We start from the raw sequence: 17,955 nt of genomic DNA, 5'->3' as shown, positions 1-17,955 counted from the left end.
ATCACTACCAATAAATATGTCCTCCTTCTCCTCCTTATCATTATTGTTATTATTTCCCCTTTGTCCTCCGTTAGCACTTACTGCTCGTCTGCAAGCGTAGTGGTACAAAGTTGCGCGTTGATGACGGAGGTAAAGTTTGAAGGAGTCGTGCAATCTTGACGTGGAAACCACCAATTGAGGTCACATCCTTTTTTTTTGTCCCTCGTTACAGCTTTCAGCACCGACGGCTTCGAGAGCTGTGCTTTTGTTGACATTTCCTCCCCCCCCCCCCCCACTTTGGTTAGTGGCGGCAATTGAGGGGAGCTATTTCTCCATTGTAATTTTTCATGGGATTTATCAACCCAAGTCATACAAAATACATGATGTCCAAGAAAAGAACAAGTAATATTTTTTTCTAGAGACAATATATCATACATGGATTCATCGAACAACTTGTGTTGGTGGTGGAAGTCTGATGATGCATTGGATCGTACTTTTCTTACTTTGCTAAAAAGCATAAAAGAGAACACGGACTCACTTTAATCTTCGGCCACATCCAAAAAGATTCCCAACACCCCTGATGAACACATATTTGGCTGCATCAAGCACGGTTCCTTAACGAGGATGGCAGACATTACAAAGCGTCTCTGAGAGGCCTCACTCGGATCTACCCATCATCCAAGATGCTTCCATCTTTCCATGTCAAAGATTTGTGCTGTCACGAATGAGCTGAAAGATCCATGCAATATGAACTTGACCATAATTTTCTGATTTCCATGTTTGAGTCTATCTTGAAATCATGTCCAGACCTTTCATGTTGGCACTCACTTGAAGAAAAGAGAAGAAGAAAGCATGAAACACCCAATCCTAAGAACTCACAACATACATGAAGCATGGATGAGGTTTTATCCACAAACTGTTCTCTTTCCTTCCCCATCCAGCCCATCATCTGTAAAGTAGCACAATAATTGAAGAGTTAGCAATAAGATGTTGATGATGCAATGTAAGATGAGTCTTGACAAGTGTAGCAAGAGACACACTACTTTAATTAAAATTATTCACTATTTGTTCAACACATTCGATGGCTGCAGCCTCTTAAATAAGCATGAAAAGGTTAAAGGAGGGCTCGTTCACCTTAGGGGAGGGGTTCTTGTGAGTCTCCGAGTCGAGACAGATGAAGGTAAGCATCGGTTCCTGCAAAAAAGGTTGCGAAATGAAAACCCCGTCAGTGAAAGCATGCCATATACTGTATTAGAAGCGGTTAATCTTTAGGATGTATCATTTCCTTTCTCCCAAAAGGCCACTGTCAAATGCTAAGAAACTCACAGTGATTATTAACAAGGAATTTGTAAAATCTGTAGCAGCCTTCTTTTCTGTGTAGGTACCTCAGTGTAACTCAAAACACAACTTATCTCTTGACCCAGGCCAAACACAGATCCTACATCCAAAGGTGTTGAACCTAGAAAAGGAGCCACGGAAACTAAACTTGTGACATCATTTAACTTCTAATTCACAAAAAAAATAAATTGCTACAAGAAGTCAAATGTCGATAAGGTGCTGGTACAACTGGTCATCCGAGGTCCATTAATCAAAAGCTTATTAAGACAGACAAGCTAATTCGGACCTGCTTAGTTGACTAGGCCAGTATGAATTTGACACAAAATTATGCTCATACGTGGATTTTTCAATCTCTATGACCAGAAGAAGTAAAGTGATACGAACAAAGAAGAACTGCAGTGATGCCACTGAATACTCAAATTAAGCAACTGATCAAACACTAGATAGCTGTTAATCACACAACGAAAAGCAGTCCTACGTGGTAAATGTGCCAGTGTTGAAGTAGCACGGGAACCTGTAAATATGCCAGAGTCCTACCAGATACAAGGTTGGGGTATCTAGCACATTATTGTCATAAATTGTTTTCTATATAACACTAGATCTGATCTGACATATATTTCTGTCACAGAGTTTGATGGTTTTGCATGAACTGTCATGTACTTTTGGAGCATATATTCCCATGCCCCCCAAAAAAATCTGAATAGGAGCATGGGTATACCCATGTCGGAGTCCAAACAGCTCAAAATGAACTTGATATCAAGTGTCAAGCTAAACATAGACTTGGACTTACCATATCCTTCCATAGAGATTATTTGCAAATCACCACCAAAATATCGAGCATAGAGACGACTAATTGGAAGCCCATAACCGTAACCAGCCATAGTTACTCCATTCGAGACTCCACAATAGTCTTCATCTAGTGGATTTTTTGCGGTACTATAGACATAAGTGAAAATCTTTGCAAGGCCACTTCTTGGTATACCACCCCCTTCATCCGATATCTGCAAAAATCAATGACAGATCAATATCCATATTATCGCAGTGGTCAAGAAACCCATTAATTTTAGCTGGGAAAATCCAACAGCTACTTTGGTTAATGGTTTGTGAAAACTGGAATATGTAGCCATAGAAAATTATACATACAGAAGAGAATCAAAAGTGCAACAACAATGAGGAAGGTGTAAACAAGAAATCGAACAAGAGGGGAGACATGCAAACTGATAATAAAAAGTATTAAATTTCATAATAGAGATTTATTTCCAAGATTTTGGAAAGAGACTTTGCACAAATAAGGCACATGGTTATATTTCATTTCAAAATGAGATTCAGTTTGGAGGTTCACCACAGGTCATCACAACAGTTTTACATGTTTTTTAATCATTATATAGTCAAATAAACACCAGAACATAGTAAAAGTTTCTTGCATTATTCCTCATTGCTCTTTGAAATTCTCTGGTGGGAGAGCAACTTGGTACCTCCGGAAGCAGTGAGCTAGAATTTATGAAGATGTATTTTCTGGAGGAACACTGCCTATTTTCATTTTCTGATGGTTTACAACAGTTGGCAAAAAGGAACGTAACTAATCATGCAATATAACTTGGCTTGATTTTACTTCATACCTTCTTTTGTTATGTCAGTAACGATCAATGTTTTTAAAAGCGTTAGGCACCAAGGTCCCAAAATGTTGGAGGCACTAGGCACCTACTTGAGTAAAGCGAAGTGCTCCAGAATATTAAAATATAAAAAATATATGGAGGAAGGCGAGGGAAGGAGAGGGCAGTGAACGAAGCGGTGGACAAAGGTGGCGTCAGTGGAGGAAGCTGCAGACAAACGCAACGGCAGAGGAGGATGCTGCAGACGAAGGCGGCAACAACAAAGGAGGAAGCCATGGACGAAGGTGTCGTCCATAGCTACGAATGAAGGGAGCGACGGTAGACATAGGGTTCAAAGATAAACCGTGTTGGGGGGGTTGTGTTAGGGCAAATTAGTTGATTTGATTGAACCAACTTGCTTGTTCAATTGATCCAGGCATGAACCTAGACCCATCTTCACTTGGGCACTCGCCCGAAACAATCGGACGATGCTTCATCGAAACACCTCGCCTGAAGGTTTTACGAGACGCTCGGGCCTCACCTCGCCTTGCCCAGTGCCTAGGCGAGCGCTTGAGCACCTTTTGAAAACACTGGTTAGGACATTAGATCATGAGGTTTTACGACATTTTTTAACACATTTGAAAGGACAAAAAAGTATACCCAAGAAGACTTGACTAAGCCATCAATAATAATGATAAACATTTTGTGAGAAAATAAATATGTAGTTGTAGCAGTTTGAGGTAAATTTGGATCTCAATTTCTATGTTTTAAAATAACTAAGCATAAGCAAATCTTCTGCATTATATTCAAATACTGCAGCTTTCAAAGACTATGGATGAACTTAAATGATACAGGAGTATAGAGGAAGTTAACATGGAGTAACTAAGTCATAAATAATTGATAAATTTGTTCTACTAGTCTCTTTCTCAAGCCACCAGTTGCTTGATTACCAGGTATGAATAGGTAACTAACAGAAACTGCAAACAAAAGTGACCATTGGAGGCATACCTTTATTGTAACATCCTCTATCCCGTCAGCAACAATAATTCTAACAGGAGGGGCATCCTTGTCAGAATCCATGAAACGCTCTTGTACTGCACGCAGAGAGTTCTTCACCAACTCAAAGAGCATAAGATGCAAATGTGATGGAACGTACCTGGTTTAGAAAAAGTAGTAAAAAAGAATCAGATAAATTCATGGTGTGATGGAAAGTTAGCACACAAAATGCGAAAAGTACATGAATAAAATTTCAAATTCATAAGGTAGAACAACATTTAGAATTCGTTATTGTGAAAATTAGAATAACTCATGTAGCAACTTCTGCAGCTTTTGCTTGTATGGCAGATATAGCAGGACAAATTCCAAAACCTATTCAAGTTTAGCCTGTAGGGAATATATAGCAGGAAGGTACAGCAGTTTATCAAAAGATACAGCCTAATTATGAGTTTGCTAACTTACATACTACAGTTATATAAAAGCAAGAACACAGAAATGAAACATTGACTATAATGCTTACAAAATCAATGGCTACAAGTTATGGCAATCAATGACCATAATGAATGTACAAGTAACACTTACGGAAAGGTGAAATTTGGATCGCCATATATGTCAACCTCAGGAGCACTCCCGTACTCCCGGAAACATATACTGCGGGCATCGTCGCTAGCAGTTCGGGCCACTTGCATTGGAGAAAGTTTAGTGTTTATTTGACCAACACATCCTGGTTCTGGATCAGGATCGTGCAAAGCTACATGCTGCCCTGAATTTTACACAAATCAAAGATTTCCTTATGGTTGGATAAAGAATACAGGAAAATCATGCATGGATCTGTTTCCATGTAAACTATACAGCAAAATGGAATAAAAAGCACGTGTGGCATTAAGCAATTGGCAACAGGATTGATGCTGACCTATAAGCATACGAATCCCAATTCTTGACATGTAAAAACGGTCGAGAAATTGATGAATCTCTTCAAGTTCTTTTGGCACGAGCTTGCGATTCATGTCTCTCTTTAGCTGCTGTACACCTAAAGCCATTGCTGGTACCACGTTGTTATGCCTCAACTTGATCATCTTGATCAACTGAGTGAAAGATAATTCATCATGTGGGTCTTTGATTTTTGGAAAGGATCGAAGATCACGAAAAGAATCTAGATACCAATCTCTGACCTTAAAAGGACAATGGAGATATCAGCCTCAACAAAGATCTTAGATTTTCATGTTAATATGACAAGCATACACTGCTGGTAATGGGATTTGCAATTTATGTAAAGAAAGAAAAGGAAGCCGAGAAAGAAAGCAAAGAAAGTATCAACAATTCATTAGCAACCGCAAGCATTTTATAAAAATACGGCGCTAGAGACCCAAAACTACTTAAGAGAAAGCAGTAAATTGCTCATCAGACCACAGGAAATATCTGCTATCACCCATTTTTAGCCGTGTCTAACTAGGCGTACAAAAAACAATTGTGCCGTCATGTCCCTGACCTTCCACTGAGAACTTTGTCCAAAATAATGCAGAAGTCTCATTATACAAAAAAGCAAAGAATACTGCTTTTAGTAATGCACCACATAACCATGTCTGATGCGTCAAGAACCAAAACCTTCATCTTTAAATACCACTAAGTGTGGGAGAAGAAGAAATGGAACACACACCCCGCATCTAACTCATATTTAACTACCAAAAGCATATGAAAGAAAGCAAATCCAAGCAAGTGATTACAAAGGGAAAAACGAACTTCACAACCAGATACTGTGAAGAATCAAAAGGAGAATCTTTTCAACCAATAGTCTTAATGCCACATTAATCTCAACTCTCAACCAACTTCAAAGTTGTCCTAAATCGATCTACAGAGTTCGCTTAAATCGCTGCAGAAGCCGAGCCAAATCGATGCAACGATTTCTTCCGATATGCAAATCTGGAACTTCTTTTACAGAGAGAACGAAGATGCCATCCTTGGATATTTCATGCCCAATAATCAAGTTATGACTACGCAAACGGCATAATCCAGAGGTACCCTACGTTTATTATTTCTCAAGATATCAAACCCCAAGAAATCCCAAACACCTGTGATCAGAATACCAAAACAAACCTCAGATTGGAAGATCACGTGTGACTAAAAATCGATTTAGTGCAATCTTGCAATTCAAAATGCCATTTTCCCTTTTATCCTGGACAAAAGAAAAGGGTAGATTCCTGACACCTAATAGCCTCAAAATTTCATCAAAGATCCTAACTGCACCAGCCAAAGGTAAGACAATATTCAAAATCAAGAACCGTAAACGCATCTATCACTAAAATTCGCATGGAAAACCAAACGGCGCACAAGAAAAGCAAGGATCCAAATCCACAAACCCGTCCAAGTGAATAATGAGCACCTTCAAGACGGCCGGTTTGCCGGACAAGCCAAGGGGCAGGGACTCCAGCTCAATGGCCCTCCTGGCGATGCGTGCGGAGAGCTCCTTGTGGAGGAACTGGGCGGAGAGGAGGAGGTTCATCGGGGTGGGGCGGGCGCCGAACTCCATCATGTAGCGGAGGCTCACCCCGTTGCGCTTCATGGCTCCCCAGCGCCGCACCTCCTCGGCCAGCGCCTTGGGGACGGACTCCGCCGCCTTCTTCGCCGCCATACGGCCGAGACGCTCAGGATCGAGGCAACAACGAGGAGGCGGGAGGCGGAGGAGGTCCCCAAAACGCAGGCATCGGGGAGGGAGGAGGGGGGAAGAACAACGAAGAAGGTAACGAGGGTCGCGTCCTTTTAAGTAATTTTGACCAGCTTTTAATTTTGACCCTTTGGTCTTTTCGATATTGGCATTATACTGACGTGGATTGCCGTAAGGATAGCGTCGGAAGGGTTTCGACGCAGGCGCCGTCTACATGCGTCGAGATTGGTGGGAATCGTGATCCTTTCTTTTCCTGATGCTGAGTCACCAATATCGTCGTGGATTTCTAATATATTCTTTTTACGTTTTTGTGTGTGTGTGTGTATATATATATATATATATATATATATATATATATATATATATATATATATATATAATTTTCACGAATCTTTATTGCTCATGCTTTTTTTTTTGTCATCTATATGATATAATATTCATACATAATTCATTTTAAGTGTCACTTAAATGCATCAATCCTAAATAAATAGCCTATCATACATGACTAAAATATAAGGGATGTATATGACACATTGAAATTCTCGTTATAGAGGCATTTTAAGTAAGTTCATATTACTCGGTCAAAAGGTTTATAGTAAGTGGCTGTCGATTCTCAAGCCAACATGAACATATCGAGAAAATTGGATTGGAATGGATCCAAGTTGGTCCAAATCTGATGTAAAAAATATAAAAAAAGGAAATTATATATCTCCCTACAAAGCCACTACTTTTTGAATTCATCCACTGACTATGATAAGTTAATTATTAGTTAAAATGAATGAATTTTTAAACTCTAATTCTAACATATGTATGAGAGTTATCGCAACATTAAAATTAATACATAGTATTATTATTATTATTGTATATGTATATATAATGCTCTCATTTGTGGATAAAAGTTAGTGATTTAAGGTATTTAATTCAACAATTGATACATATTATTAGCCTTGAATAACCAAATAAGGAATAATTTACTTATTATTATTTAAAAATAAAACCAATATGAAATTAATTTTTCATATATTATTAAAAATTCTCTCTCATATCCTTAGAGAGAATTGTTTAAGTTTAGAGGATTGTATAAGTTTGGCTTGCATGTGGGAACAATCAAACATTTGTTTTGGCTATCTTAGGTGACTCTTTTAATTTTAAATTTTTATTTTAAATAAATATATTATATATATATATATATATTATTATTTAGATCACTCATGCTATATTAAAAATTTAAATTCTATTGATCTATTTTGAAGTCATTAAGAAATGTTTGCAAGATAATATCATGATAAATTTATCTTCAACATTTTAATATCGGGTTAATTATATATTACACTTGTACCTACTTGTCTTTAGCATATCGATCTTTATATTTTTAAAATTATAATGAGACCTCTATCCTTATGAAAATAAAATATTTAATCTTATTTCTTTTTATGTTATCGATTCTATATATGAAAAATACCGCAGAGTTGATCACTAAGTATATACAGTGTTTTCCGTTAATAAAATCGATAATATAGGAAAAATGAGATTAAATATTTTACTTTCATAAGTATAAGGATTTCAATATAATTTTTTAAAACATAAGAATTAAAATATTAGTGAGATATCTTCTTAGGGAAAACGTTTGAGTTTTCCTATCTTTTGGTGTGTTCTTAGATCCTAACATTTGAATTCTCATTTCGTAGTAGACATATACTAATCAAAATCCCAACCCTATAATTTGACCCAATTGAGGGCAATGAAGTCTTTTCGTACCGCCCAAGCAAAGGAGCAATAGACAATACGGCACCTCGTGAACCGCCACGTGTCGGTCATCCTTCCGGCTACTAGAGGCCCAAATTTGGATTTGCCGCGCGGTTTTGGTTCGGCCGGGCCAAGGAGGCTCCGAACCCGAACCATAGCTCCGGAAGGTGACGTATTTATATGCGTCCGAACCAGGGGATGCTCGCTTCAACCACTTCCCCTGTCTGCGAGTAGGAATCGATGATCCCGAGCTCGTGCTTTTGAAGAGGAAAAGAGAGATTTTGATCGCTCCGCTTGAAAGATCGAGTTTGAATCCTTGTTATTGCTAAAAGATCTCATCGTCTTTCGCGGTCTGTTATTCGATGTAGCTTCCGGGACCGGAGTAGACGCTTCTGGTGCCGAGGCGCTGATGTGTGGGTTTCTTCCTGGGTCCCCTGACAAGGACGTGGATGAGATGGGTAAGAAGGGGAAGTGGTAGTGAAAGGTCGAGCTTTTCTAAGGATTTACTCTCGATATTTCGGAAGAAGCACTAAGTTCGTAGATCGACTTGAGGCTTTGGAGGTGAGGTTTCGATCGGAAGGAGTGAAATAGTCTGCAAAGTTTTAGTTTTACGCGGGTTTTGGGAGAGAAAAGTGCGGCTTTGGAGGTGCTGTTTCGGCGAGTTGCGGTTTGGGTTGATGCCATTGAGGTAAGGAAACGCTCTCCTTGTAATTTTTGTATTAGAGATATGGCGGACATGACGTTGCAGCTTGTAAGGACTCGCTATCGATTGATCTCGATTCCCCTGTTGTTGAGATGCTACTGGCCATGATTCTAGCAAAGTCCAGAAAAAAAATAGTTTAGTATTTGGTTCACTGTGAGTATACGGAATTGTTCTTTTGTGTCATTTCGGATGTAGATGCAGACCACCGTTTTCGCTTTGAACTCCGCCAGGGGCCCAAAGCCGGACGTTGGCGTTTTGAATTCGAAGCAGGTTAGGGTAAACTGTAGCCATTTGTTGCCTAAATCATAGTGCGACCTATGGTTTACAGAGGGAGATCGAGATTCTGCCCAAACGTGACTTCTTTCGGACCCAGTCCTTCGCAAGTTAGGTCGGGAATGTGCTGATGTCTACCACGGACACGGTAGAGGCTTCGGCATCGTCTTCATCAGCTGTAGAGTTCGACCCGCTTCTCAAGGACCTGGAAGAGAAAAGGTTGAGCTTCAAGAGGAACGTAGTTTCGTTGGCAACTGAGCTGAAAGATGTCCGGCGTCGGTTGGTCTTGCAGGAGCAGTTGTTCGCGAGAGAGACCCTCACGAGAAAGGTAGGTTTTTTATCTTCTTGATGCTATGAGTGTAATCGTACGACGCTGTGGTTTTCTTGCAATCCGAAAGAAAATGAAGTGTTTTGTTGTCCCTGACAGGCAACAGAGAAGAAGGCGAAGAGCATGGAGGAAGACATAGGCCGGTTACAGATATGCCTACGAGAGAAGGATGAAAAGCTGAAGGCATCTACTTCTGCTAGTGTGGAGGTGCAATGCTTGGGAATTTCCTTGATGTTTTGCTTTTAATTCTAGTCTCGAAATGTTATTGTGAAAGTTTCGTTCCTGCTTTCCTTTGGTTATTGGATGCTGATATTTTTCTGATTAGTTGGATCTATTTCTGTAAGGAAGGACCATATGTGATGTCGGGTTTTAGAGTCAAAAGGATTGTTAATTATTTGCTGGTTGCTTAGAAATTTTCTTCTATTTGAACAAAAGAAATATTATTTCTTAGGGCTGACGAATTGAGATAAGTCTTTGTGTATTTCTTGCCAAATAACTTAGATTTTGGTACACACTGTCAATTTATCATTTCAGTTAGGTACACAATTTATGAAGACAATTTGCTTATGTAAGTATAAATTTCCTGAGCTTTCTGATAATAAATATGTATAATGCCTTTCTTCTTTGCTAAATATTTGCATATATAGGGCTTTGGGCTTCGAGTTTAGAAATTGTTTGATTAAGGCTGTGAGAGCTTATGAGTTTGGAAACCAGATTCTAGCAACTGATAATAATTTTACAGTTGGAGGTGATACCACTTATGTCATGCAATTGAATACACATGTTTGGATTAAACAATTTAGCCTTGGTGTTATTTAGTGCATGGACTCTGATTTGGTATTAAAGTTTGAACCTAAGGTACTAGAACTTAGACAATTAAGGGTATCTTTGGCTGTGTTCTCGAATACATGTTGTCTTTTGGAAAATGAAAAAAAAAATTATACTTGTTTGGATAACAATTTTCTGTTTTGTCTGAAAACCATTCTTAAAATATTCTTAAAACACCATGCTACAGGTTTTATTGGGTAGATGAACCTAGGAATTTGTGAATTTGATAAGCTAACCAATCCAAAATGAGTTTTCATACCCAACATTTTGGACATTTTTTGATTGGTGATCAGGGTTGTACATGTTGATTGGTATAACAATATGGAATTAAGACACATGCATGATTTTAATGGATCTAAAGTGAGGATTGATCACTAAAACTTTAAGTCGGATGTGGATCAGGATTTTGGTTATTGAGCTTGTAAAAATGCTTATTCTCACCAATTCAATATTGTTATTATAATGTGGTTATCATGATATGCACATGTATGATGTATGTAATACATGATATTGATATAGTTGATACACTATATGAAGTTCTTATGGTGCGTAAGGCTACAAATAAATCCTACCATGCGTGTAAATACGTGGATGAGTCTAAGATGGTTGGGAAGTGTATAGCATTCTATTAATTGTGTCAGCCCATCCCAGCAAACAAATGCAACTTCTTGGTAATGGAAAAGAGAGGATGAGTTCTTTTGTGGTTTGAAGAAGTACAAGGGGCTTATCTGCTCAGTTTGAATTAATTACCATTCTCAGTTGCACATCAGAAATGATTATCTTTGCTCTCCCATGTACTCTGTCTTCTCCATTCTCTCCTCAATATCTCCATCGCTGTATCTAGCCGTTTTTGGCTTTTTGCTGCCATGCTCAGAGCCAGGTGTATTCTCTATCGTAATGTCTTCTCTGCTCACTTGGTCTTTGTGTTCATCTCCTTATTTACTTGATCCTTCAGATCAATATTTGTTTGTTATCTCTTTTTCTTTGACATTTGTGCCTTTCATCCTTACAGCTCTCCTCATTAAGCATCAATGATGAACACTGCTTCTGTATGGGAGAGATCAGTTGTGGTGGTGGGAGAGCATACCCTCAAATGCTTAGCAGTATTTTATAATTCTGGTGATCAATCTCTTTCTTATTTTTGAGCAAGCCCAGTTTTCCTCTTCCAATTTTCACTTCTTGCCAAGATATTACATTTTCTTTTGTTGGTCCAAGAACTTTGTTAAATCAAATCTGGATTTTGTTTGAGGAGAGTCTTGAAATCCATTATTGGCACACAATGCTACATCAAAATTTGTACTATTCAATTTTGGCCTTCAGTGAATTTGACATCTATAATAACCATGATTTCTAAAGTTGGCTTGGACATTTCTATAACTATGATTTCTGTCAACTTCATGAGTTGGCATTTAATGGGGGTCACCATTGTGTAAGATGATCTGCAATTTGAACCCTATCTTTGAATTGGTGTCTTCCCGTTGTGCCTTCTACAGCATGGAGGCTATGCATCTTCACTTTGCAAGTTTGAAGCTTGGGGAATGAAGGGTAGTTCATTCATGCACATTAGAAAGTTTTTGCCTGGCATTGATCCTTCATCACTATGACTGTGGAGAACTTAGCATTATTGCATGAAGAATTAATCAGGTTTAGGTTGGTGCTTTACGACCTTCATCATCTTACTCAAGTTTAAGACATTGCTTGTCTCATGCATCAGCCTGCTCTGTGCAATTTTTTTTTTTTGGGAAATCCTCTAATATTGTTTCTTTGCATGCAGTACATGAAAGATCTGGATGACTTGAGATCTGAACTATCAATTACTCAAGCCACCGCAGAGGCCAGTGCTGCATCAGCTCAATCCCAGTTTTTGGACTTGTTGAGAGAACTAGATGAGAAAGATAGTTTATTAGCTGAGCATGAAACCAGAGTAAATAAACTAGGGGAACAAATAGACCTTCTGCAGAATGATCTTCAAGCAAGAGAGCTCTCTCAAAGGCGGCTTAAGGATGAAGTACTGCGAATGGAGCAAGAGATAATGCATGCAGTTAATGTAGCTGGATCTAAAAAGGATTGTGAGCTCAGGAAGATTTTGGCAGAAGTTTCCCCAAAGAACTTTGAGAACATCAATAAGCATCTGAGTGCAAAGGATGAAGAGATCGCCAAGTTGAGGGATGAGATCAGGATCTTGTCAGCACACTGGAAACAACAAACCAAGGAACTGGAAGCCCAGGTTAGTCTTAGTGAGTTGACTGCAAATTCTTGTTTGCTGTAGGTTTTTTAGGACAGAATTCGATATGTTTGCTTATTTGGTATTTTTCATGGGTGCAGCTAGAGAAACATCGTATGACTAATGAGGAGCTGAATGATAGGATAATCAAACTTGAACTCTGTCTACAAGAAGCACAGAACCAAATGCAGACACTTCAGAAGGTTTTTTTTTTTCCCCAATGTTGAAAATTCTCCATCATTTTGTTTGTTTCCTCTTTTATGTACTTGGTATATATCTAATTGGAGTTTAAGCAAACTACTATTCAGCTATCAGATTAACTTGCCTCAATTCATTGGCTGATTACATATGTTTTTTCCCACTGTTTTCACTTGCAGCAGAGTGTTATTGATCGTAGTGGATGTTACTTAATGTCTTTATATTTTACATTCACACATGTGTAGTTTGAGATTGAATGGCTGATATGTAATCCTCTTAGCTAACTGCAAAAGAAATGGAAAGATCAACACTGGTTGCCACATCTAAATATATATCCTTAAGCATAATAAAAAAAAAATTGTATTCAGTGGAATTCTTGCTTATCTGTGCTTCAAGGATTTGTTGTTTCTTATGGTAAAATGCTCTTTTCAATCAACTTAACCTTGTACATGTAAAACCCGCAATTGTAGTTCCCCATGCCATTATTTGATTTCTTCTCAAGTATAATTTAGCTGTCTACTACTCACGAGTGAAAGTCACAGCATTTCAAATGTCCCATTTATATGAATTGGGATTCATGAAAGCCAAAGATATATATTTATTTTGTATGTTGCAAATTTATTATGCTATAATTAGCTATAATATGCTGAACCTGCCACATAGAGAAATTTGAAGAATGAACAATCAATATGAGCTTTTAAAGCTAGCCCATAATAACTAATTGTTTGAATTGTGTAATCTCCAATTACTGGCATTGGTAACCCACCCAAAGCTAAGCAGTGTTGGTTGAGATCCTCCAGAGAGAGAGAGAGAGATATCTCCTATGTTACCTGTACCATGTGGAGGTATCGAAGTAGTTTCATTCGAAAAACCAAACTGTCTTACGTAAGGTTGCCAAGGCTCAATTCGCAACTCTGATCATCATACATTCTAACCTTCAGACTATTAAACAGATTCTTAGCAACTTGTGGATTTGATTTTCCATTTATATTTTTCCTTTTCCCGTTAGATTATATAGCCTTTTCAACTCTTGTTCCATTTTATTTGTATTGTAACATAGGGCTTTCTCTCATTTAACAGATGGGAAAGAAAAGAGACAAGGCAATAAGAGAATTAAGAGATGAATTGGTTATGAAGCAACCAAACTCTGCATGTTGCGGCATTGAGCTGAGCTTTTGGGAGAATCCAGGATTCAGGATTGTTGCTTCCATGGGCATGTTGATCCTGGTCGCTTTTGTAAGCCGATAGATCATATCAAACTTTTTTTTTGCTCCTTGTAGATAGTGTTGGAAATTTGTTTTGGGAAGAGATCTTTTATGTAGGGTATATTACAAGAAACAATCTCATGGACTTAATGCTCACCATTTTGATATCAAAATTTTTCTTATTTTTGTAGCTACCCTCATCTGACCATGATTCAGATGGTTAGAACAATATCTTTTCTGACTCCATGTAAAGGGTGTTTGAAACTTTGTTTTGAGAAGAGATCTTTTCTGTTGGGTATAGTTACAAGGAATGGTAAATACTAATGGACTTGGTGAGCTCCATTTGATGTCAAAGTCTCTCTACTTTTTGTAGCTCAGAGAACTACCCTTGTCACATTATCATCCAAAGATGCACTCTACATTTTGTAGCTCAGAGAACTACCCTTGTCACACTATCATCCAAAGATGCATCTGACCATGATTCAGATGGTTAGAACTAGAACTTCTTTTTGGCTCCATTTTAAGAGTGTTGGGATTTTGTTCTGAGAAGAGATCTTTTGTGTAGGGTATATTGCAATGAATGATAAATACTCAATGATTCGATGATCATCATTTTGTTATCAAAGTTTCTATTCTATTTTTAGCTCAGAGGACCATCCTTAGTTAAAACTATGATTTAAAGTGTATCTGACTTAATTCTTATCCTTTCAGCATATACAATATGACTTAATTCTAAGGATTAAAATATCGTATCGTAATGATGTTTCGAGCTTGGCTCGATATGATACGATATTATGTACCGAGCGATACGTCAGAGCCGAACGGTATATCTAATTTAGGTGTAAAATCTTCCAAAAATATCTGAAAATAAAAAAAAATTATGATAAGATTTTTAAGTTAGAAATAAATATAGTAATAGTATAAGGTTAATAAAATCAATGTAAATTAGGTAAGAATAGTATCACATATCTTTTTTGGGATTTGAGAAATAGTCTTGTGTAAGGTTTGTATTTTAGTTCATTACGAAGTATCTTTATGTAAATATTGAAATATCTATAGAAAAAATCATTTGAATTGTTAGACTATTTTTCTACAATATAAATTATAAAATTTAAATAAATTAAATAATCACATCTGTAGATACACATGATTGCTAATTCTACCACCAAAACGAACGATGAGTCTCCACTAGTGGTGGATCGGGGTCCTCGATCATATACATATGCATATCAATATGATATGTTTGTTGGACCCAATCATGAAATTGATCCCATGACATAGTGTATTGATACACCATGTGCCATTGATGCATCAATGTAGTGATAATTATAAGCTGATCGTCATGAATCACATTTGTTCGAGGTAGCTCCTGAGGCATATATTGGTGAATGTCAGATCTTCTACTTTTGCTACTGATTTACTACTCTGTATCATACTATTGCTTAGAGAAGGATGACCAACTATCACCATACTATTGTTGCCCGTATGATTCTCCATAATACGATGATTGTGAATACGATGAGTTTCTTTCTGTGTCTACATCATGTAGGCTCTATCGTATCTGCTCAAATTCATCCACTACCTTCCCTTTCCACTTTTTCTTCCGCGCATAAACTTGACTAGTACCTTGTTGAGTTTTATGATCTGAATCTTGGGTGGCATATGTAAAATATTGCTCCTCGATCTATGCACCACCCTCAAATTGTGTAGACGAGACCAACGATTAGCCGGTATCATCGCCATCATCCGTCGAGGCATTGCTGTCCGTGTTGCTATCATGTCTTTGGACCGAGCAAGTTGCTGATTGTGATTGTGAAGGTGTCTCATCGCTCGACTCGATTCTTTCCAATGATGCGACTGATGCTACTACCTTCCCCTTTGCCTTTGCATGCTAGGTGGACGATTGTGATTGTTAGGTGTCTGTAGTTCCTCTAGCAGCTTGACTCGATATTGTTTGACTCCTATCACGTTGTGATCGAGGGGGATTTTCCACCTGTTGGGGTTGTGCTTCTTCTTCTTCTATTTCCTTAATGATAAAACATGAAGGACGCTGAGGGTCTCCTGCATCATCAAGTAGAGGATCCTTTTGGTTTTCTACTGCTTTAACCCAATCTAACATCACTCTGAATTTTTATTATAAAATTGGAGGTCGATGAGGTTAATATATGGTTCCTCTGGCTCCTTATCTAGCTCAGCACATTGCAATCTTAGCCGCATGTTATAATGGACATATACTAGTTTCTCTAACCGTTTGTAGGAGAGTTTGTTGCAGACCTTCGTATGAATCAATGCAAACGTTGACCAATTATGTTCGCAACCACTAGATGTTGTCGTATGTGAAAGTACACGAACGACAACTTTGCTTAAATATGGTGTATCCCCTCCAAATTGTAACCACCACTCAACTGCAAAAAGATATAAATAAGATTTTATTAGCATAATAAATAATTAATATTAAATATAATTATTAATTAATATTTATTACTTTTACTCACTAGGATCTATAGTGTAACGACACGATATAGCTACAACATCAGAAAATGAATCAATTATTTTTTAAAATAATCAACCCTCCATAAGAGCATCGGCTGCATGAGTAGTGTTTCGCAAGAGTCGACATATAATATTTCGTAGTACCATTAGTAAATCATTTTGCGTTCCGAGAGCATACCGATATTGAATTGTCGGGTTTAGATAATACGCTGCAAGACAGTTTGTTAGTATGATTTTTTATTATCTAAAAAATAATAAATTAAATTATTCTGAATATGAATTTACCTGCATTATGGATATCTTGAACCATATGAACTTCGGTCTGATAATCAATGATCCATACATATTGGTCGACCTTAAAATCATCTTTCAATATTTTCCTAACCTCTTCTCTTACTGAAATCAGCATATATTTAAGATACGATATCTATGGATGCTTGTTCATATCGACCTTATAGAAAACAATATAAAGTAGTTCCACACTTTTTATGATTTCTGTCGTGGTCTCCCAAAATCTAGAGGAAAGAATAGACTTTTCTATCTTCTTTCCATCGCTCAATCTCGAATATCTAGAATCATACCACTCTTGTGAGGTGACCATTTCCTTCAAGCTATGCTTTTTTTTACTGTAGTGACTTTAATGCAATAAAATTGGTAGCAAACCGAGTGATTCCAAGTCGAAGGATTTCTCTGTTTATATACTTTTGCATTAAAGCAGGGACCTAATGATGATTATATGTAAACTTTGTAATTGATTGTGCTCGAGCTACATAATTCTTGACCGCGTCTAGCTCACCAATATCCTTCAGCATTATATCTATGTAATGAGCTGCATATGAAGTCTAAAATAAAGTTTTTCTTTTTTTTTCCATCAATTGCAAACCGACCTTCTTGAAATTCGCTCCATTGTTAGTTATTATTTGGACAACATACTATGGTCTGATCTCCTCTATTACAGTATCCATCAAGCTTTCAATGTAGTTTGCATCTTGAATCTTTTTAAAACATTAGCTAACTTATGAAACACCACTTTTCTGTTGCAATAAATAAGAAAGTTGATGATACTAATTCTTGTTGGTCTTGTCCAACTGTCACACATCAATGTCACCCCATATTCATCTCATTGCTTCTTGAAGAATTCGATCCAATCCTTCAGTTTTGCTACCTTCTCATTTAAGTACATGCTAGTCATAGGTGCCCAGCAAGCCAATCACACGAGTGATGACACGTGTGACTTGATACAAAATCTTTTTGCTTGTTTTGGTATATATTACTTTATAACTATTGCATATATGCATAAATATATTGTGATGTCCTTGGATTTGTGCAATGGGAATCGGATCGTGATGAGATCACGATAATGAGATCGATTCACCTTTAAACACAGATC

At 37.6% G+C, this 17,955-nt stretch overlaps 2 protein-coding genes across 5 annotated transcripts; one reads left to right on the top strand and one right to left on the bottom strand.

The window, feature by feature from the left end:
* Positions 1-365: 365 nt before the first annotated feature.
* Positions 366-6,676, bottom strand: LOC135619025 (pyruvate dehydrogenase (acetyl-transferring) kinase, mitochondrial-like). Of its 4 annotated transcripts, none has more exons than XM_065120586.1 (8): positions 6,286-6,676; positions 4,819-5,077; positions 4,488-4,668; positions 3,918-4,065; positions 2,108-2,318; positions 1,365-1,438; positions 1,114-1,173; positions 366-928 (listed from the first exon to the last, which is right to left on the bottom strand). In XM_065120586.1, exons 1-8 carry the CDS (start codon positions 6,532-6,534, stop codon positions 698-700), a joined length of 1,413 nt encoding a protein of 470 aa, XP_064976658.1. In that variant the 5' UTR covers positions 6,535-6,676; the 3' UTR covers positions 366-697. The 4 variants fall into 4 exon arrangements, 3 of the variants coding, with proteins under 3 accessions (XP_064976658.1, XP_064976656.1, XP_064976657.1); XM_065120584.1 differs by having other exon boundaries at positions 4,819-4,990; positions 6,286-6,667; XR_010489272.1 differs by having other exon boundaries at positions 849-928; positions 1,306-1,438; positions 6,286-6,665.
* Positions 6,677-8,539: 1,863 nt separating this feature from the next.
* LOC135619024 (nuclear envelope-associated protein 2-like) lies at positions 8,540-14,426 on the top strand. Its single transcript, XM_065120583.1, has 6 exons — positions 8,540-9,001; positions 9,345-9,617; positions 9,717-9,824; positions 12,220-12,672; positions 12,771-12,872; positions 13,948-14,426. Exons 2-6 carry the CDS (start codon positions 9,420-9,422, stop codon positions 14,113-14,115), a joined length of 1,029 nt encoding a protein of 342 aa, XP_064976655.1. The 5' UTR covers positions 8,540-9,001; positions 9,345-9,419; the 3' UTR covers positions 14,116-14,426.
* Positions 14,427-17,955: the final 3,529 nt, after the last annotated feature.

The sequence above is a fragment of the Musa acuminata genome, chromosome BXJ2-8 (assembly GCF_036884655.1).
Source record: "Musa acuminata AAA Group cultivar baxijiao chromosome BXJ2-8, Cavendish_Baxijiao_AAA, whole genome shotgun sequence".
In the NCBI taxonomy this organism is placed as follows: domain Eukaryota; kingdom Viridiplantae; phylum Streptophyta; class Magnoliopsida; order Zingiberales; family Musaceae; genus Musa; species Musa acuminata.
Note: the sequence above shows the minus strand (reverse complement) of the source record. Positions and strands in the feature narration are given on the sequence as shown.

What these genes read in the sequence shown, in the direction of transcription:
- LOC135619024 (XM_065120583.1), top strand. Translation starts at nt 9,420, where the DNA reads ATGTCTACCACGGACACGGTAGAGGCTTCGGCATCGTCTTCATCAGCT. An exon ending in CTACTTCTGCTAGTGTGGAG is followed by an intron (nt 9,825 to 12,219) that starts GTGCAATGCTTG and finishes CTTTGCATGCAG; the next exon opens with TACATGAAAGATCTGGATGA. An exon ending in AAATGCAGACACTTCAGAAG is followed by an intron (nt 12,873 to 13,947) that starts GTTTTTTTTTTT and finishes CTCATTTAACAG; the next exon opens with ATGGGAAAGAAAAGAGACAA.
- LOC135619025 (XM_065120586.1), bottom strand. Translation starts at nt 6,534, where the DNA reads ATGGCGGCGAAGAAGGCGGCGGAGTCCGTCCCCAAGGCGCTGGCCGAG. An exon ending in GATCCAAATTTCACCTTTCC is followed by an intron (nt 4,066 to 4,487) that starts GTAAGTGTTACT and finishes TTTCTAAACCAG; the next exon opens with GTACGTTCCATCACATTTGC. An exon ending in TAGAGGATGTTACAATAAAG is followed by an intron (nt 2,319 to 3,917) that starts GTATGCCTCCAA and finishes TGATTTTTGCAG; the next exon opens with ATATCGGATGAAGGGGGTGG.